The sequence below is a fragment of the Anopheles bellator genome, chromosome 2 (assembly GCF_943735745.2).
Source record: "Anopheles bellator chromosome 2, idAnoBellAS_SP24_06.2, whole genome shotgun sequence".
Lineage (NCBI taxonomy): Eukaryota > Metazoa > Arthropoda > Insecta > Diptera > Culicidae > Anopheles > Anopheles bellator.
Genome location: NC_071286.1, coordinates 8,320,469 through 8,341,711, shown reverse-complemented (window position 1 = coordinate 8,341,711; position 21,243 = coordinate 8,320,469). Strand labels below are relative to the sequence as shown.

Here is a 21,243-nt window from a genome sequence, read left to right as displayed (position 1 = left end):
CAGTCGCGCCATGCTGTGTGCGTTCGCGCCAGCTGCGCCACCGTTTCGCGCATCAGTACATCATAACGCTTCGATTCGGGCGGACTGCTTGCTCGCTGCTACGGCCACCGGTGGAAGCGGCGGACAGTTTTTTATTCGCCGTGCGCTGGACGATCGTGTATGGTGTTTGGACGTTGAAAGCATAATTCGATGCTCGAACGATAAGACTTATCAGTGAATCGGGCAATAAAGGTGGACATGCGAGAGATTCGTGACGTGAAAAACTGTTTCCAATTAACAACGCGTGGCTCAGCTTGTTTTCCAATTACTGAGTGTGTTAACTCGAAAGTTAATCCGTTTCCCATATGCACTCTGGACCGACCGGCTATTTGATGGACTGGACCGATAGGACAGTCATTGAAGATCAGCAGAGTGTGGATGGGCTGCACCTGCGGAGCGATCCGCGATATGAGCAACCGGCCCACCAGCAGCAGCACCTTCTACAGCAACCGCTCCAGCAGCCGCTCCTTCAGCCGCTACAGCAAGTGTGGCAGTCACATTTGCCACACGTGTCTCCTCCAGTGCAGCATAGTCCACCGACACTCGCGATACCGATTGCCGACGTATTACGCCACCGAACGGGTAAGTTTGGTTATCAAGAGTTGAACTCTAACATTGCAACTAATTCGACACCGATTTTAGCAACGATCGCCTGATCGGTATTCGATTAGCTTCATTTGCTAGCTCTCAGCACAGCTCGCTGTGAACCATCCGCTGGCTCCGAATGATCAGTACCATTAGCCTCGGGTTTGGTTTATTTTTATTTTGTTAACCAATCGATTAATGTAAAAATAAACACAAACTGGCAAAAGCACGCTCCGGACCGGGATCGGTCCAACGGCTATGGAAGCGAAACGTGTGCCAACGTGGCTAGACTTCCGTCGAGGTCCGTCGGTTTCGGTCCGCACAACGCATCATTACCTCTCGACGCCTGGCTAACTGTACTCATCCGGTCCCTGGTGGAAACTGTATGCTCAGAATCGGTTCGTGTTTGACTATTCGGATGTTTTCGTCGCGTTTCAGACGATATATTTTTCTATTCGTTTCAAACAGAAGTGTCAGATCGTCCGCCCGGGATCCATTAACGAGAGCCAAGCGATCCGTCCGTCCAATGCGCGTTTCATTTTTTTTTTCAACGACCGTTGGACTTTTGCAAAATGTTGGAGAAAGGAACCGCTTTGGGGGTTAGTCGAGCAAAAAGCTAGACGCCAGCAGCCGGCCAAGTGTGAAGTAACACCACCAAACTGTTCATTAATCTTTTCGCGACAACCACGACGAGACGATCCGTCCTCTTTGCTCTCAACCGGCAATCCTGCCTCTCTTTCTCTCTTTCTTGATAATATTAAAAATAAACTCTACAACAGGTTGTATTACCGAAAGTGATGATAAAGTAAGCCATTTGTTTGGAGTTTGAGTGCCAATCGAAACTGTTGCAAAGTGTTTGAAGCCGGCTCCTGCTTCGACCCCACACGAAGGCCAAACAAATAAATTCCACATTTTTAAGATCGCCACACACGAGCATAATCGCCATCGCCGGGCGGGTGTGACAGTCAGCGAAGGCGGAATTCAAAAAACGTGTTGGAATATTGTTTCCCTGCCTGTGGTGACGGGGAATGATCGTGACGCGTGACAGCGCCAGCGAATGCGTGTAGCAGGATGTCCTGCCGGGTGCGCTCATAAATCAAGCGGACGCACCAGGGAACTGGCGGACAGTCCGGCCCGAAGGGAATGGTTTATTTTCGTGCCGTGCCGAGAATGGATTCACATTGTTGTTTGAGCGATCGATAGAGAAAATATTTATATTTATGCGCCATCGTTACCGATCGTTCGGAGCGACAGATTGGAACAATATTTTTCCCCCGACTCGTGTTTAGATAGCAGTCCTGAGCTACTGATGTGACCGATAAATACAGTTTAGCGCCCATCAGGTTGATCGTCTGGCGTCTGTTTGGTGTCTAAATTCTTCGCACCATTTAAAAGGGTGCGCCGCAGACGGCGACCACCAAACAAGCTAGACAGACAGAGGCATGTAAATTCTTAGCACCATTTTGCTGTCATTGTTATATGCTCCCTTCAGCCGGCGAGAAAGGCGTTGGAATCATTCACAAATAATTTATAGCCCAACATAGCGAAGACTTATAGTGAAGGTATTTTTAGACTACCCGCTTCCCGATAGAGAGATCTTATTTTCACCCTAGCGTTGCGCCCTTCGCCAAACCCGGCAGGCGCCTGACCCGGTATGGGCCACTTAGTTTCCCGCATCCTCTAAAAATCCTCTCCCCTGGCACGTGGTTGTGGTGGCTATCGGGACGCGATACAGAGGGTAGTGTTGGACGCGTTCAGAGTGTGTTTCAATTTGTGCTCAGTTTATTTTCACTACGCCTGGGAGGATCACAGCGGGATTAAGATCTCGGCACACTAATCCAGCGGATCGCTTGTCAGGGAAGCCAGCGCCAGTCAAACACCAACGAAGTCTCGAACACCAACAAACACTTGAATTTTCCTATGCCAAACGGTGAGAGCGGGAACGGCCAAATACCTATAAATTAGCTCGCTAATTACACTCGCGGGTCGAGGATGCAGCGCGAGCGAGCGGGGAGAAAAAACGCTTCGAAAAGATATTACACAGCCGCCAAAACCCAACAGACACACTCCTTCACCTTCCGGCCACGATCGCCAAACGCTGGCTAATGAACCGAAGTGTTTGCTAATAAATACTTCACCGCCAGAAATCCAGACTTCGGAGCGCGAGAGCTTAAGAAAACAATTAGACCGTAGAAAGTTGTGCTGTGTTTTATTCGACGCGGAAGATGTGGCACTCGACTGCGTTCCGCTTTACCAACGAGGCACAGCGCTCGGTTTATGAATTTCGGCAAGCAAGTCGTGCGAGCAATTTTATTCTGGCCTCGAAACGAGCACACAGCAAAAATCACCAGGCGCCTCCATCGGGTTTGCGAATTAAAGTACCGGGCGACTCCATCGATCCGAAACGGAACCGAGTGGCGACCCCATCGATCTTCCGTTTCCAAATCTCAAACGAAGGCCGGCCACCATAGACAACCCATCTGTGACCCCAAAACCGGAAAAAGATTCAACCTTTCGTTTCATTTTTCCTATTTTTTTTTGCTGTATCGCTAGTGTTATCGTTCGCAACACACTCCGAATCAGTGTCACTTCCGGTTCTCGCCCACGGACGCACGGTTTTCCACCATCATTTGTTTTCCATCGTCCCTCTCCATTTCCCCCTCTGACTTCTAGCTCAATGAGTGTTCGCACACTTGCCCGATTCACGTCCCGACTCCTGCTCGAAGAACCGAACGACGATGACTACGGACGACGACGTCGATGTCGAGAGATTTCCCATAATTGATAGCCGCTCGAGCGTTGGTAATCGAAGTCGGAAAGAAGATCACAATGTTTCCGTTTGGTCCTGTAGCTTCTGGCCAACCGGCGCGCAACGGAGCAGCAGCAGGCGGCACACTGTCTGCGGTGCCGGATGTTGCTCCACTTTTCTCGCTCGACACACCAAATTGGACGCTTCGATGAATGGTGCGAAGATGCTATTGTTTCATTTGCACTTCATTTTGACGGTCGGTCTTTTAACCTGCCGGCCTTTGCCGGTTAATACACAAAGTTTACTGTTTGCTTCGAAAACTCCGAACAATGCTACCGCAACCTATTTCTTGTCCAGCGTCCAATATGACGGCCGTGAATGAAAGAAGCATTGTTTATGACTTTTTGAGGTCAACGCACAATAGTTCTTGAATATTTATTCATCGCAACTTCTTTCCGCGCTCTACTTTGGCTCCGTATCTTGATCCCATTAGCTAGGGGTATCAGAAATCCAATAAATTTTCATTTATTGTCCATTATGCAAAAGCGAATTATATAGACAAATTAGGCACACAAATGGATTGCAAATTTAGTTTTGGCTCTCGGAAGTCAGGTTAATGCCACAAACAATCGACCAAGGGATCTGCTTGTCAAGTTGTACAATTTTTAGCTCGTTTGAATCGTCTAAAAGTTGTCTGATTTTGGCCACTACAACCCGCTAGTCGATCCCACCGTTCTGGGAAGTGATTGCGGCGTATCTTCTGGGCTGTGATCGTGCATTTTTCTGGTGCATAATTGGCGCAAGAAATGTGGCGGACTAAGTGAATGACCGTAATGAAATGGTCTTCTGCACAGAACTTAAAGCGTCAGTGCGTCCCGGAGTACATAGGAAACATGGATTAAAACCGGTCCTTGACGAAGGCACCAGCAGATCCAGTGGAACTCCTGGGTTACGTTGGTTCCAAAGTTTTCCCCGAACTGTCGGAAGATAGAGCAACGAACGGAACAATTACACTGTGGCAAAGTTTCTCTCTAGCACCGTTTCTACTTGAGCGCTTTTTTTGTGTTGCTCTAACTTGCTATCTGAAATAATTTATACACATTCCAACGCCCGGACACTAGCATTTCCCGGGATGTTAATCCAGCTAGTCACTTACTTTTTCGGAACAACAATACTCGTGTCTAGTTTCAGCTAGCATCTGGCACTTACAATCCATGCTTCCGGCGCTCGACGATGGAGTGGAACTGGCACAGTTACTAGCAATGCTGATTGCGAAAATGGGTGATAAACATTAAGGATAATTGTCGCTTCTTTAAGTCCCCTTTAACAGGGACTCCAAACAACACGCTTGGCCGTTGGCAGCGCTTCTTCGAGCGAACCGTTTTCACTCAGCTTTCCCAGTGGGTTAACGAACCCAGGCAGGCAGAAGCTTTCAATTCGCAGACGACTTCCGGTTGGCCGTTTAGTTTGAAATATTCGAACAACGCAAACGAACAAAAACATCAAACTCGAAACGGGTTCCCAATCGCCAAGGGGGAATATCACGAGTAGTGCTTTCCCGCTTGCCAGTGGACTGGACGGTGCTGCACACACTCCGGCAAAAACCAGCATCCAAAACGATATCAATTTCAAGTGTTTTTATGGGCAGAAGTGCTTCGAGCGAGCGCACGTTGAAGATGCCGAGACACAAGTGCACTGGAAGAAAGACTGCCGTTGCTTCAGATAGTGGCGAGAAGGGTCTCCCTAGGAAGCAGGAAAAAAACGTCCCGGCGCAAAGGAATGGAAATCCATGTTTTTCTTTACCTCCCACTTTACCCACTTTCCCATTCACTTGATGACTGGCGCTGAACGAAGCTGTGTATCACTATGTCAGTGAGTCGTTACGCCGACACGACTCATTGGGTTGGCCGTCTGCTCCCCGGCAATGTTTTGACGGCGGGAGACCCGCAGACCGGCCCGCGTTCCGTTAAATGGAAATTTGTGTGCGTCTTTGCCCTTTCTGGAGCGCCGAGAACATCGCCCCGGGCGAGGGTGGCCCGCAATGGCACCGCACACACGAGACATGACACAGCGAATCCCAGCGTAGTAATGTTTGTAAATCAACGGCATTAGCTTTTTATTCGTTTCCGCGCCACTTCTCTGATATTCTGCAGGCGATCCTTCGGCAGGCGTCGACTTCGACGCGGTCCGAACTTCAAATGGGACTTCGAACTAGATGTGTTTTAATTGCCAATAAAATCCGATTCGGAGCTACTTTCGTGCGTTGTTTTGAAATTAATTTCAAAGCGACAGTTACTCAAATAAACCACCCGAAATTGCACACTTCTGAGGAATGCATCACTTTGATTTAATAGATGAAAGCGGTCGTTCAGCAATTTATGGGAATGGCCTTAATTTTATGGGCATTTTGAAACTAAAACATGGCAGGGTTCAACTTTGTTTATCAAGACACTTTGGGTCGACCATGGCAATGTTTCTTTCTCTCCCCCTCTGGAGCACACGAAGGAACAGGCAATGTAATAATAGTTCACTGTCACATCACGGTCTGGTTCATGAAAATTTTATTTTGATACCCGCCAAGGACGGACATTGCCTCGAAAAGGGTCCACCGGTGGTTAGTACTCGTGTACAATCGTACCCAGGACCAGCATAAATGTTTAACTAAGACACGTGTCGCGCACCTTTTTTGCATTGCGTCAGGTCACAGTTCCGGAGGGTCAAGACATAAAGGTCTTCCGAACATGTCCACGTGTCCCATCTTGAAGATAAATAAAAATTAGGCATGCAGATCGACACAAGCTCAGAAAAAGAAAGTATTCAGGATTTAGGGAAAGTAAATGGCGGCAGACTTTCGCTCAACCGTTCGGCCATACCGTTGCCGTCTCGCTAGCCTAGGGTCTCCAAATCAATATGTGGACCCCCGAATACCGTTCGATTGTGCCACACCCCTACGGGGACTTATCTCACGTTTCGTCAGCTGCTAGCGCCAGATGACGTTTGAATCCTCCGTTGACCCGTGACTCTCGCACATATTTGCCGTTTCATTGCGCAAGAACTGTCCGAAACTGGCGCGCGCGTCCTTACATTGTCCGATGCCGTCCGTATGCCTACGTCAGTGAGCCTTAATTTATCTGCCGATCTACGATCCCCGCTTTGTACAGTGTTGCTGACTCATTTACTCAATTCCGCTCCTAATAGTACCGCCGGTCCATTCCGTCTGCCAACTGTCTGGCCTTTATGGACCCGGCCCGGCCCGTGCATCCCGAGACGGTCCTGAGCGTCGATTAAGTCACCTACATATATTCGTTCGCAATGTCCCGATTCTCTCGAACGATGGACCGGGTTTCGTTTTCCCTCGATGGCCGTGACGGAGCAACGAAACGGGCGCGATAGGACGGGCCGGGTGAAAACGGACCGCCACCCACTGTCACTAAAAATACGGGACGGGTTTCGATGGGTGGGAGACATACCAGAGACATGTTGGCCGTCGCGGTCAGCCAGCGTAGATAGTGGCGGCCGCGTCGGCTGGTGTACCATTTTTCACCGCGAAACCCGACACGGACGTGCGTTTGGTGTTGTTTATGTTAAATCATTTGTAGCTGTAAATGCCATTGGGTGAAGTTATTTTTTTTTTTAATTTTGACTAAAACTGGGAATATTTTCTCAATTTTCCCAAAGGTGTATTGTTTTATAAAATTATTGTTTAAATTATCCAAACCCTAAACTTTGTCCATCACTGTGCCGTTCGGGGCTTGGGTTGAGTCGGTGTCCAACTATGCCGCTCACTGTAGACTAACCCCCAACGAGGGGCCAATGTGCGTGCCTGTAGTGTCGAGCGCCGGTTGGGAATTCTTCGCTCAGCGCCAGAGGCCAACAGACAATCCGTCGGACCGTCGGTATGGTGCGTGCGGTGAAAATAGTTTGAACTTTCCATCACAGCCGTTTCGTACGGACCAAAGGAATTCCTTCCCACTCCCTCTCGCTCTCACTCACGCGGTCTCTTTCCTGCTCGATACGGTCCAATTCCCGCCGCCAGAAGGCGATGGGAGGACGGAAACAAAAGAATCTCACACGAGGGGACATATCACATATCAAGGAAAACGATGCTGCCATCACGACCATCACGGCCAGCAGCAGGATGGGTAACAATAGGAAGAATGAGAGAGAACGAGAGAGTGAGAGAGTGAGAGCAACAGCAAGTGATTCCTCTCCGGATTCGACGGCCGACACGAAGCCTCTCCAACTTCGGTCGCATCTCGGGCGATTGAGAGAATCATGGTGCCAACAGTGCTGTTCCTTACAAAGTGTTTGAACTATGTTCAAGCTGTTACTTTACCTTTTTGCAATTTTTGAAACATTTATTAACAGCACTAGAAAAAAATACAAGATTAATAGAGAACCCCAAGGACTATTGCATTTTTGTTCAATAATTTACACCAATGTAAGTTCACTGTAGATGGTTCCTGTGTTAGAAATGTTCTACAACCTAAGCCGACCCATAAAAAGAACCAGTGCCAAACGATGTCCTTAAATCGAGGGACTAATTTATGAACGGCACTGTGCGACTCGGCATCGGCCACCGGGCACCCGACTCTGTCGATTCTCGAGAGCTTCTTCGAGAGTCTTCACGAAATTCTCGAGACAAACGCACGAAGGCGCCAAACCGATGACAATGCGAAGCGCCGTGTGCTTCTCGTGCGTGGCGCCGCGTCCTATCAGACAGTCCTGTCAACGGAGCCGCCGGTGATAGATAACGGGCGAACGTGTCCTTTTCGAAAACCGTTAACCGCGAACGCGAACGCGAAGTTGATCGTTTGTTTTTGGGAGGACCTCTTTTTTCTGGACCCACGAGCACGAGTGGCGGAGATGAAAAGTTCCCGCATCGAACCGGGAACGGCTTTTATTTAACTTTCCATCGCACCAACCATCTGTCGCCGTCATCTAGTGAAGGAGGACCGCGCCAAGTAAAGTGTGTGAAAAGTTGTGTGAAATCGTCCTCCGTTTTTTGAGGATATGATACGACAACGGCTTTGATTCGGGCTGCAGCGTACGGGTTTATGCGTATTTTTAAAAATACCCTCTCGAAAGTCGACGCCACCAGTCCTCTGCCAGCATGTTCCACCCGCAGCATGCCCATTCACAGCAGTTGGTAGCCCCGAACCAGCAGACGCCCCAGGAGCAAATGCGATGGAAAGTGAAAAGTACGTACACTTTGAGCAATTTCTAGCCCATTCCGAACGCCGAGTGTCGTGTGTAGTGGGTTGGATTAACGTTGCTTCGGCCCTTTTCTGTGCGATCCCGTGGCCCTTCGTCCATCACCAATGCAACCTGTTCACATTTGGTTCGGTCACACGCTTCCCAGTCAGCATTTGTTCCACCCACCGATCGCCGAGAGTAGCTTTAGTTAATCACAAGCGGCCGTGTGGAGGGCGAAAATTGGCTCATCAGCATAGCCGCCACCCGCAACGATGGCCCAGCACGCGATCATAAAGCGCCACGATCGTCATGCGCCACAGATTAACGGGACGGGACGGGACTGAGCCGTGCACGTTTGTTTATGCTAGGGCCCATTCTTCTTCTAGTGGTTTCATTTTATAAATAATCGCTCGCTTCACTCGCTTCGCATCCGCTCCACACCTACTCGCTGTTGTCTATTCGCTCCTAACTTGTAGCTCTGCATCTGTGCCGCTAAGTTGATACGCTTTAATCGTTTAAAGGATGATTGGCACCCGTCTCTGCGTCTTCTTGGAAGCCACTCACCCACTTTATTTCGAAAGGCTTAGAGCGATAATCGTTTACTCTAAATATGGAGATCACTCGCAACAGAAAAAAAATAAATACAAATAATTAAAGTTTTATGCTTAAAACACTTATCGGCCACCGTTTCAATGTCGCTGTCTATGCTTGGCTTTCTGTACGTACTTTGAACATTTGTGTGAGCAACAGTTTACCGCCCGTTAACTGTACAGCAAATAATGAACGCTGCCTCTAACTTCGCAAACACTAATGCCGCACATGAAACGTTTGCAGCGCCATTGCACTCGCCGCAGAGTACTCCCGGGACGACCCCGAAGCAGCCCTATCCGAGGCCCCAGTACTACGGTAAGTGCACCGGTACCCGGGGACTAAAAATCATCAAATCATTACCCTAAAGTGGAACTCGACGTCCGTCGCACCCGAACGGCTGATGCATGTTATTAAAGCTCAAAGTAACTTCCGCACGAAAAACCCCCGGCATACCAACGAAACACTGAGTCACGTGAAACCGGATGGGACCGGCATTCACATTCCGTCGATTCCCCACTAACCAAGTGCATCGTGTATCCATAGTTTACCACTTAATAGTCGTATCATTTTCCTAACAAGATGTATCCTTCATGTTTGTTGGGGAAACAAAAGCTCCCTGGCCGGTCGTCATTCACTTTGAGTCATCCGACGATAAGAAACGGCAACAAACCGTGGGTGAAAAAAAAACGAGTGGCTATAAATAGCTGCCCGATTGCGCCACTGTGTTGGTCGTGGTGAGGGTCTCAATCGCCGCTCACAATCAAGCCTTTTTTGTTTCAACTTTGGTGGGTTAATCTTTCCAGAAACCGGGGTGGATTAAGAGGGCGAACATAAATCGCTTAACTCGCTTCCTTCATCTGTCCCTCCGAGCGATGTCCCTCTGCGTTTCGGCAGAGAGATAATTCACGCATTAGAAGGGCTTACGCGTTCAACGTTTTGTCCCCGCAACACATCATTAGCGAGTGCAGTGATGCCGACCCAGCGGACTCGTCGCTCGTTCGAAACATGATCCTACATCAAGAGGTCCTAGATCTAGAGTATTGATTGTTCACTACACTTCTTCCAAGTGATGGGTCATTAAGCATCTGTTTTATACACATTCACCCCATAAAGTATCATCACTTGTTTATGCACTGTTGATACTCGGCGCTGAAGGGCGTTGTACCTAGTTTTCCCGGAGCGGTTCAATCGTTTCCCGCAAGCACGGAAACTCATTATTTTGGCCTCATTATTATAATGAATAGACGCCGGCCGGTAGTAACGCATGTAACGCCAGCCACCCCAACGGCTGAGTAATGGCTCACGAGCACTATGAAGGCCCCTCGACAGTACTGTAGTGGTCGGATGCGCCCACACCAGATAAGGCGGGTGTCGGTACTGTGGTCTGCGTCCGTTGCGTCCAGTCCCGAGAACCGGTTTGTTTGGCGTCGCGCGCAAAGACTCAGATTAGACGCGACCGGCCGCGCCGCTCGGTTGTCAGTAGTCGCTGACGGTTCCGTCGAACCGGATCGCGCACCGCACACGCGTCTGTTTACGATCACCGGTCGTCCGTGGGTTTTGCTTGCTTTTTCCTCCCTATCTTACGCTACGTTCCCAGTGCGACGTAATGGCCGGTGGAGTGGATACACCCAATTCGTCATCATCGCGCCCCATAATCATCGATGAAAGGCAGCGCTCGGGCCGTGAGTATCACCAAGTGTTGGGTGTGGTTTACTGTGCGCGATCGCCAGAGAAGACACAAAACTGCCTCGAAACTCAGCCCTCAGAGTAGAGCCACCAATCGGTGTCATGTGACGAATTCGATGGCACCGACCGAAGCGAGCCTGATAAGCCACAATCTCGTGAACGGTCGTGATATCACCGGCTAGCGAGGGGAAACAATATCAAACAATGCCCGTGGGGCCGGAAATGAGTACTTGGGTGCAGCAACTTAAGCTTGTTTTTGTACAACGAAATTGGCGACGTTCGCAACGCAACCAACCGTTTGCGTCGCTGCGCAATATACCAATAAACGCGGTCGCTTTGGGTGTTCCGTGCATCCTCCCACAAAAAAGGACCGGCCAGTCAATTCGAGATCATCATTCATCATCGAAAGGGGGCTTTTGAATATACGAATATGTTTTATTGACGTTCGGATCCCCTCTGCTCTCTGATCCGAAGCACATGCCCGGTGCTAAACGATCGTGAGCGTGTTGATCATTCTGTTTGAACTGTAGCACGACACAACTCTGAACCGTGCCCCGTGTGGGTAATATTTTGATTGCGCCTGTACCGCAAGGGCGTTTGTTCAATCCTTGTAATAACGTCCAATGGACCGAACAGTGGTGAATCATCATCAGCGCAAGTCACTAGAGGATCACTCAACGGGATGAGAATTTGTTTATCTATGTAAAGTTAATAAACCCGCTCTGCCGATGAATAACGGTAGAAATTCGAGCCGCTAAATTAATCAATTGGTCTATAAACTAAACTTCGATACCGAGGTCAAGCATGGGCAGCTCTGTGGGTGATTGGTACTTCCCGCCACAACTCATTCCAATGAGCTGACCGATCAATCATGGGAGACCGCTGGACACGATGTACGCCGCGTGATTGACGCCGGAGCAAATGAGGTAGCAAATTGTTTACCTTACCGGACACTATTGCAGGGTAAATCCCCATTTTGAAAGAGACACTGTGCAGTTTGCAGCATGTCAATCCACGCACACTCGCCGCTTTTCATCTTCTTCCGTTGCGTTACGTTCGGCTTTAATGGAGCCAACCACCCCTCGGGCATTAATCATTGCCCGGTTCGAGGGGTTGGATTTCATTTGCATATTTCCGCCATTCGATGATTACACCCGTCCATATGGGAGTGGCAGAAAAAAAAACCGCTCCCGTTCAAGTCACCCGCCCGCAATCACGGGTCCAATCCGAACCGCGGGGCAAACTGCAAAAATGATGCCAAAACGGGGAGTTTTGGTATCCGCGACGTTACGACTCACTCAACGATGCTGAATGAGGCTGAATGTACTGCCGAGCGTTGGCCGGAGCTGATCCGGATTCCACGGCGAATCCGCTTACCGCAACCCTTGGATTCCGGCACCATATTGTAAGGACCTTCCCGATGCCCCGTGAGTGCCATTTTTTCTCGCCCCTTGCGAGTTGCTGTTTCGTTTCGCGAACCGCTTCGTTCCCGCGCAAAAGTATTGTCGTACGGGGGGAACGTGAACTCGGAGGACATCCGCCGCTAATGCGCTTTGCCGAAAACTAATTTAGCAAATGTGCTGCGTATGGAATGCCGTCAGCAGCGGAACGGTGAACCGACGAGAGCGAGAGAGAGAGAGAGAGATAAAGAGGGATGGAAAAAATTACTATTCAGCCAAGAAATAAAATGATAACACTTTCAAATAAGATTCAAATGAACCTGCCCCTGCCGGAGCGGAGCATAATGATCATAAGTTCGTTCGGTTCTCTTTCTTGGCCGCCCGTTCTCGTACTGGAGACACGAAGAGGAGCATTAATATAATAGAAGGAGAAGGAAACCATTTCATAAATCAGCATTCGTTGGAACGTTGAACGGTGCCGTTAACGAGAGCATAATAAATATGATTCATGAATAGTGTGGCCACTCATGAGCCACAGTTTAATGAGATTCTAATTACCACCTAGGCGGACAAACAATCGTTTGATCAATCGTCGAGGAACCGTCTTTCTTTAAAGCGCAAATCCTGACATCGCTCATGTTGACAGGGAAGCCGCCGTATCGCTGTCGCTGGGCCGACGTCCGTCATCGGGAAAATGGGGCCGATTACACGTTCGTCTCATCAGTCACCCGGGCCGGGAAAGTCAAGCACGGCTCATTTATCATCTCATTAATGACCGGCCGGCCGCCTGGCCACTTGTTGAGCATCTCGTGCGCTCTCGTGTTCGAAGAATAGAAATGCCTTCGAAGACCTCCGAGCCGCGCGGGAAACAGTCGAAAGGGTTACATTTTAAACAAGCGGTCTGTCTCGCCATCGGGAAAAGAGGTTCCTCACGGTTTACCCTGACCGGCTGATGAAGACATTTCCCCCACCCGGGCGGAGGTTCGAACGTGACCACCGACATCAAACGGTGACCGGACGAACACTGGGCGCAATGTGCTTCGCAGGATGGTCTTCGCACATCACTCGCACCCCATTTGCCGGGTCATTTCGCTTGAGGCCCTTTCAATCTGCCAAAGCGAAACGTGCCCAAATGGACTGCCGGACCTCAACAAGCACCCCTTTCGCTGCTGCCAACGCTTGATGATGATTTACATCTGTGCCGAACCTAGCCGAGGTGTTCCGTCTCATAAATTGTTTGCGCCTCTGGCTGCTGTGGCCCCTGGCCTCTGGTTGAAAATTATGCTTCATGTCACGTTCGGTTAATACCGCCGAAAATCCTTTCGCAGCAACTAGTACCGAATTGGCCCTGTCGGAACGGAAAACTAGCATCGGCATCGGCAGCGTTGTTTATAAAATCTGCACGCGCCAAGCGCACGGAATGGAAAATTGGCCACCGAAATCGACACCCAATTTACGGCATCGCCCATCGCATGATTTATGGGGGGAAAATCACAAACACCAGCCATGTGAGGGTTGCCTGAGGTCCATCGAACGATTGACTTATTTATTGTCTTTAAACGCGGCCACGGTCATCGCCTCCGGTTCGGGATGTCGTAAATTTACCTCTTCCTGCGCACCGAACATGATTTAAATTTGGTTCGCGTGGAGCAATCGGAATGCGATTGTTTATCCGGCACAATTGGCATGTTGATTTGGCGGTCACTCGGCTGGTTAACTAAACAATTTCGGTAAACGGTTGGCCTGTTTACCGGAAAAGTCCGGCATGAGTAAAAACATCGGCGACACGGAAAAGCAGTCAAAATGAACTAAATAGTAAAGAGATGGATAAATAAATAGTATTTTCCCCTCTTTCTAAATGAAAAAAAAACAAAAAGTGCCGAAAGGTGGCCCAAACCCGCACGAGACCCCCGATACAACAAAACAACTAATAAATCCTTAGCCCTATCGCCAGGCCCGTAAACCAGATAAGCAACTCCTTCGGGTACCGCCTCTGAATGCTTCCGGTGTTGAGGTCCCCACGGACCGGAAAACTAATTCCCCTTATCTCGCTCAATCGGGGAGCCCCAGTCTTGGGTATCAACGCTTCGATTCCGAGTGTCACCAGCTCCTCCTGAGATTCCCGGCTACAGATTGCAACTGAAGCGCAACCCTCAAATACGGTGCCCGCCTCCGGTTCCGATCAATCTCTACTGACTAACCTTGAGTCTGTCGTCGTCCAGCCCAGCTTGGGACGATGTGACAGGAAGCTCGACACGGTTCCTTACTTCCCGGTTTCTTCAATTTAATTAACCATCCCCCCGGAAGCGGGTTTGCTTTCCCGGACTCCGGGCAATGTGCCGGGAACCGAACCTTCACCTCCTTAATGATGCTGGCGGCTGATCGGCCGCTGGCGTTGACTGGCGTGTTTGCGTACAAATCGCGCCCCATTAGGACCGCCATAAATATAAATACCGTCAACCGAACCGAACCGGGCGTGCTGCATTTTCACAACGTCCTCCCCCCCGGGGGAACGTAACTGACGCGGATGCCGAAGGATGCTGGCCACAACATTTTGACACATTAGTGACATTAGCCACATCGATTCGTCACACTGCACCTCGGAGTAACCAAGTGCAGAGTTTGTGGCAAAAATGTGAAAACTGAACTGAAACCTCTGGATGGAAAAGAGGGCCATTTTAATCCTTAAAGGCGGTCGTAAGTAGAGTGGAAAAATATTGCTTCCCTTTGCCGGGCGCGGTCAACCGAGGTAGAGTTCCAACTTCGCTGACGCCAGCCAGCCAGCGGGCTTGGCTTCGGTGGCCGTCATCAAAGCGCAATCTTTCCGGTACCATCTGTCCCGTGCCGAAGGGGCGCGTCCGAGGTTCATCAGACCGTGGAAAGATTTTCGTCTCGGTTTTATCGTGATGCGAATTTTCCGCAGCTTTTTCTCCGGCGGCGGCGGAGGAAATCGCAACCGGACGGCGTCACCGGGACCGGAGTTGACGCAAAATGAACAGATGTAATCTTGATGCAAGAGCATAAAGCACGACGGGCGATTGTGGTCGGTCGGTCAATCGGACGGGCAGTTCTTGCCCAGTTCCGAGTTCTGCTTGACCACCCTGGTCCCGGTACGTTCGGGAAGAAAAGGCACGTTCTGTTAAGCCCCAGCCAAGAGTGGCCTCTCTCCACCCGTTTAAAGGACCCCAATACAATCTTCAATACAATGTTTACAATCAATTAAGACGCTCTCGATCTCGCCCCGAATCGACAATATAAATTGGCCTCACCCAAAACGGCACCACGAGTGATTTATTTTAAGGATAACGTGCGGGCTGTTTGATCTTATTTAACGGGGTCTCTGATTTAATGTGGTCACCCATCGCCCCCGATGACGGCGAAAATGGGCGGAAATTCGATACGACATCAGGCACGAATTGGTCGCGGCCGCGCCACCGCCCGGTCCGGTCCTTCCGGGCGGTTCATTAACAAAACATGTCCCGTTGTTGTGGTTTAGCTGCGGTTTGCGGCAAAGCAAAATAGAAAATTAATGGGCCGAACCCCCACCGGGAACCGTGGGCGAGACGCTTCTGCGGTCGTGTGGACTCGGAAAAGCCCCGGGGCAGCCTCAGCCAGAAAAACGGAAAAACGTGTTGAAAAGTGTCGCTAATGCAGTGACATGGCTTAAGAATGTCGGGGCTTCGGTTCGCAGCGTCCAACGGCGGGAGATGGATTGTTGCGCCGAAGCATAGCAAATGCAAACAACGATCAAGCGAATGATCACGCCCGGGGTGGGTTATTTATGCCGCGACCGACCGAGGGCGACGATAAACATATCGCCCGCGGAGACAAATGTACTCCGGAGGCGTAGCTTCCGTGTTTTTCAAAATTTGTCCCCAATTTCTGTGGCCTCGTGGCCAACGTATGTGGCACGGTTTAGAGCTGAAGCACACCTTGCGACACGTACGCGTTCGGCGATAAGATTAGAAACCGCGCAGAAGCGTCCCGTAACGGAGCCAAATCGTATGATAATGCATCTTGCTGCATTGTTCGCCGACGGTGATAAGGGCCGTTGCCATTAAAATCCCGTATCCAAGACCCTAGCGCAAATCGTTGTAAGAAAATACACGTACGAATGTAATCAACGCACTAAATAGACAACATTAGATAATAACGATCGTTTATGAGGGGTCCATGAATTAGCTGATCGGTTTTGATTTACAATACCGGGTTAATCGATTTTGGAAAAGGGTGCCGAAAGGGTAATTTGTAGCGTCATCCGGGACACTAACGGTGCCATTAACACTGATTAGTGGTGTGTTTATGCCGCGGTAATACCGATCCTTAATTCTGAGTGCTCACGGAGCATTATGTTTACTCGGATAATAAATAATATGAGCACCTTTAAATGCTTTCAATAAATCGGATAATAGTCATCAAACCGGACACCCGGGAGTTAATGTGGATAAAACGAAGAAAGAAGTAATATTTTAATGACCAATTAATTTAATAAATAAAAATTTTGACATTTTGAACAGTTACATTTTTACATTTTTCACATAATTAGTCTTTGAATAACACTTTAATTTCATAACCTTAGTAAAAACCGTTCGTCAATCAAACTTTCCCCCTCGAAATCTGCCAATCCTTTAAATCCAACAATTTACCTTCCAATACTATCTAATAAATGCTCCAATTTTGGGTGATGCCCAAAATTAAAGCATAAGCGGGAAGATAAAACAAGAACGACGACGGCCACCGTATCCGTAACATAAGCCGTCGACAACATCGAATAAATAACTGTGGTGCCGCGAAAGGTTGTCCGATGTTTGATCGTCGGAACATTCCTAACATCATCACAGCATCGTCGTCGTCGTCGTCGGTTACTACAACTGGGCGGACCGACCGACCGACGCTGGCCAAACCAAAAAGACTGCCAAAGCCTGCCATGGACTTACCGGTTCTGGCTCGATTTACGCTCACGGTCATGTCATGTAACGAATGTTTGGCTGCCAGGCCTGGCATCCTGGCCTGGCCGGCCCCTTCGTCGGTCGGAACACTCGCCCGTCCCGTGCGGTTTTCCGTATTTATTTGCCCAGCACGGACACCAGTGCACTTTTATTTTACACATACGCGCGTTCGGTGGCGTCTGCGTGTCCGCCGCTCGGACATGGTTTAGGAGGATGGTTCCGTGAAATTAATTCGACTTACTTCGGGTGCTGCGCCGTGGGCGAACCACACGCTTCTCGCGGCACTCCCGTGCGGGGCCCGGACATTTACTCGGTCTGTCTTTTGGAGTGGTCGCCCGGTTGACCCACGACCCAGCAGGCCGGACCAGTGTGAGATATCCTGTGAGACCAGTGTGAAGAGTGTTACGCACGTGCTCCGTGGTCGCGATCGTTGGCTGTTGTTGGCGTGTGTCGGAGCGAAATTCGCAAAAATAAATTATGCTCGTCGGCGACGGGTCGCCGACGACGAGGGCGACAAACGGCGCACGCACGAACCCGTGACGGATGGAGTGCTTCGCGTTCGGCCCATAGCCGCTACGTTCGCGATGGACACCGATTGCCTGAGCACCGAGTCCGGTGGCTGCGAGTGTTATGTTGACGTCCGTACGTATCAATTCTCGCCCCGGTCAAGGTGCGGTTTATGATCGAAACTAATGGCCATCAGCGTCGCCACCGGTAGCGTACCTGACCGGGTGTCGTCCCCGGCACGTCGTCCACTCGAAGCCAAAGAGGGGCTCCGAGTAGCGGTGTGCGTGACGATCGGCGGTTTTTGCTGGGACCACGAGAGCTCCCGACACCGGCCAACATACCGGGCCGGGTGGTCAGTCTTCGGTCGCTCGTCGACGGTGCCACAGCTGCCGTGTTCACTTCCTGAAATCCTTCCCAAAAAGGATCGCCAATCAGTGAAGCCAGTGAGCCAGTGTGCTTTAGCCGAGTTTGTGTGCCGGGGTCACGATGAAAACGAAAGTACACATGAGGTCGCACTGTGGCATAAGCAAGTAAACGAATTACAATCTGTCCCTGTGTATGTGTGGTTGTGCCCCGGTTCCTGAGCGATTGAAAAATGATGGCATTAATTATGTTGCGCCCGCCAGCCGCCGAAGTGGCCGCCTATTAAATGGGGATTTGAAAACGAACCGAACGGTGGAGGGATTTCAAGTGTGTGGGCCATAAACCAGTTAATTTATAAAAGCAGCGCGTTAACTGTAACCGAGTGTGGCGCGCTGGAAGCAGAATCCGTCCAACATTCGCATTATTCACCGTGGAATAACACATCCGACGTCCGTCGGGCCCGCGCCTGGCCGTCGTGAAGTATTTTCGGTCCAGAGTTTGCACAGGCCTCCTGCGGAAGCGGGTGTTTTTACGTGCGTGCTCGTGCTCCAGTGCAGAAGAGCGAAGGTCACAGTGGCCGCCCCACCCGGCCCTTGAGCGCTGCCGAAGAGCCGAAGCCGTAAACAAACCATTTCCATCGGGAGCACTCCAACGAGCGCCGCTCCGACTCGATCTTCGCTAATTGGTTCGCCCCGGGGCCCGATCGGCACCGTCGGCATTTACCGTCGCCGAACTGTCCTTCCTTCCGTCAGTCGGGATCGAGGGTGGATCACACGGATTCTCTAACCGCGATCGTTAAGTGTGCTCGCTTGCCTGCCTGGGCAAAGAAATCATAATTTTTCCTCGATTTTTCCCCAAGCGCTGATCGATGAGTGAAGGTGGTTTGGAAAACATCCGCCGCAGCCACTCCACTGCCAGTTAAGTGGCCCAGAGCAGCGGAGCGTGCCTGAGAGATTGTTTGTCGGTTGGCCGATTAGCTGAAGTGTGTTGTGGGATTTTAATTGGACAGCGTGTAAATGGTTATGGCCTTTCGAGCGGTGATTGATTTTCGTTACAGTCTTGCTAAGCAGACAATCCCCGGGTGTTTATGATGAAAATTAAAAATATGTTAGGCAAATGAGGACATGCAATAAGCTCGTTAGACAAACAGGTAAATGGTGTCATCATGGCGGATCACCGGCGGAGATATGGGTTGGTGCCGTTGTGGTGAAAGAAAATGGCACCACTGTCCCATCATCTGGAGCATCATCCTTCAGGTTGCGCTCCGTCGCGTGCCTTCAAACGTAGAGACAACGACACCGTCAACCACCGAAACGCCACAAAGCCATCATCATTTGTAACACGCGCCCACAAAATCGCGTATCGCGAATGACGCCAGGGGCCAGACCACACGACAATGAATGGCACACGGCACGGCGGGAGCGCGTTTTGTCCTTTACCCATCAGGACTCTAGCCAGGACGTGTCCTCTGCTAATGCGCTCCGCACGAGATTTTAAAACAAAACTACGCCGCTTTGATACCCACCCGTCGGCCTAATGGCAAGTGAGGTGGGCGCGGACCCTTTATCTTTCGCGTAGCGTTGCGCGAAGTTCCTTTTCTGCATTCGCTACCTGAACACTAATACAGCACCGTCAAGCACCAAGGACTTCGTTCCGATTACAGGCAACCATCAAGAATCATCAGCACGATAGAGTTTCTCCTGAGGGCTTCTCCATTCCCATCACCGTCGAGTGTCCTTTCTAAAAAAAAATGTTTCAAAATTACAAATTAAAACCCTTCTTAGTCGACGGCAGTTTCTGAGCCTCACCTAACTTTGTCCCTCCCTTTTCGTCCTTCAGCCGAGGCCGATTCCATAGGATGCGTGGAGGTACTGGCCACCGTGTGCTCGATCGTGCTGATGGTGCTGACCCTGCCGATATCGCTCTTCCTGTGCTTCAAGGTCGTACAGGAGTACGAGCGGGCCGTCATCTTCCGGCTCGGTCGGCTACGGTCCGGGGGCGCCCGTGGCCCCGGTGTGTTCTTCGTGCTGCCCTGCATCGACAACTACTGCAAGGTCGACCTGCGCACGGTTTCGTTCGACGTGCCACCGCAGGAGGTGCTGACCCGTGATTCCGTGACGGTGTCTGTCGATGCCGTGGTCTACTACCGGATCCGGGATCCGCTGAATGCCGTCGTGCAGGTGGCCAACTACAGCCACTCGACCCGCCTGCTGGCGGCGACCACGCTGCGGAATGTGCTCGGTACGCGCAACCTTTCGGAGCTGCTGACCGAACGGGAAGCCATCTCGCACTCGATGCAGGTTACACTGGATGAAGCCACCGATCCGTGGGGTGTCCAGGTGGAGCGTGTTGAAATGTAAGTGGCCACCAAAGGGAACACGAGGGATGGGACACCGATTGATAGCGAGATTTTTTCTCTCCGCCCAACAGTAAGGACGTGTCACTGCCGGACTCACTGCAACGTTCGATGGCGGCCGAGGCGGAAGCGGCCCGCGAAGCACGGGCGAAGGTGATCGCCGCCGAGGGTGAGATGAAGTCCTCGCGCGCCCTCAAGGAAGCGTCCGACATCATGTGCGAGAGTCCGGCCGCGCTGCAGCTGCGCTACCTTCAGACGCTGAGCAGTATCGCCGGTGAGAAGAACTCCACGATCGTGTTCCCGCTGCCGATCGAGCTGATCGGCCCACTGATGAACTTCACCTCGACGCTGGGGGTGGCCCGCACCACCGGAGCCGTTCCACGGCCAGGCCCACCACCCGTCGTTCCGTCCACGACGACGAGCATCTCGTCACCGCCGGGCGATCCGGGCCAGCCACCGCCATCCGAGTAGCAGCAACTCCCGCAAGTGCATTTACAACGACGCCACCACCATCAGCACCGACGGCACCACGCGCAGCCGCGCACACGCCTCCAAAAGGCCGCTGCCGCCGCGGCCGCCGCCGCCGATCGCAAACGGGAGGGCGGAGCCCTCGGATCCATCTCGTCGTACTCGCTGTCCTCGGCGGAAGACTCGGCCCTCTGCTCGCCAACCAACCGACTGGCGCGGTTCATTCTAGATCTCTAGAAATCTAGTCGAGGGCGCCGGCCGGCAGCCGGCGAACCTAAGCCTAACGACATCGAACTAATCCCCGTGCCCCAGATCAGGTCCAGAGGTCATCACGAAGCAGTTTGTTGGAGTTTA

General features: G+C 51.0%; 1 protein-coding gene across 3 annotated transcripts; it reads left to right on the top strand.

The window, feature by feature from the left end:
* The first annotated feature begins 371 nt into the window (after positions 1–371).
* LOC131212895 (band 7 protein AGAP004871-like) lies at positions 372–21,231 on the top strand. 3 transcript variants are annotated; one of them, XM_058206968.1, is made up of 3 exons: positions 372–621; positions 19,905–20,421; positions 20,496–21,231. In XM_058206968.1, exons 1-3 carry the CDS (start codon positions 372–374, stop codon positions 20,890–20,892), a joined length of 1,164 nt encoding a protein of 387 aa, XP_058062951.1. In that variant the 3' UTR covers positions 20,893–21,231. The 3 variants fall into 3 exon arrangements, with proteins under 3 accessions (XP_058062951.1, XP_058062952.1, XP_058062953.1); XM_058206969.1 differs by lacking the exon at positions 372–621 and adding an exon at positions 8,434–8,574; XM_058206970.1 differs by lacking the exon at positions 372–621 and adding an exon at positions 10,744–10,842.
* The last annotated feature ends 12 nt before the right edge of the window (positions 21,232–21,243 follow it).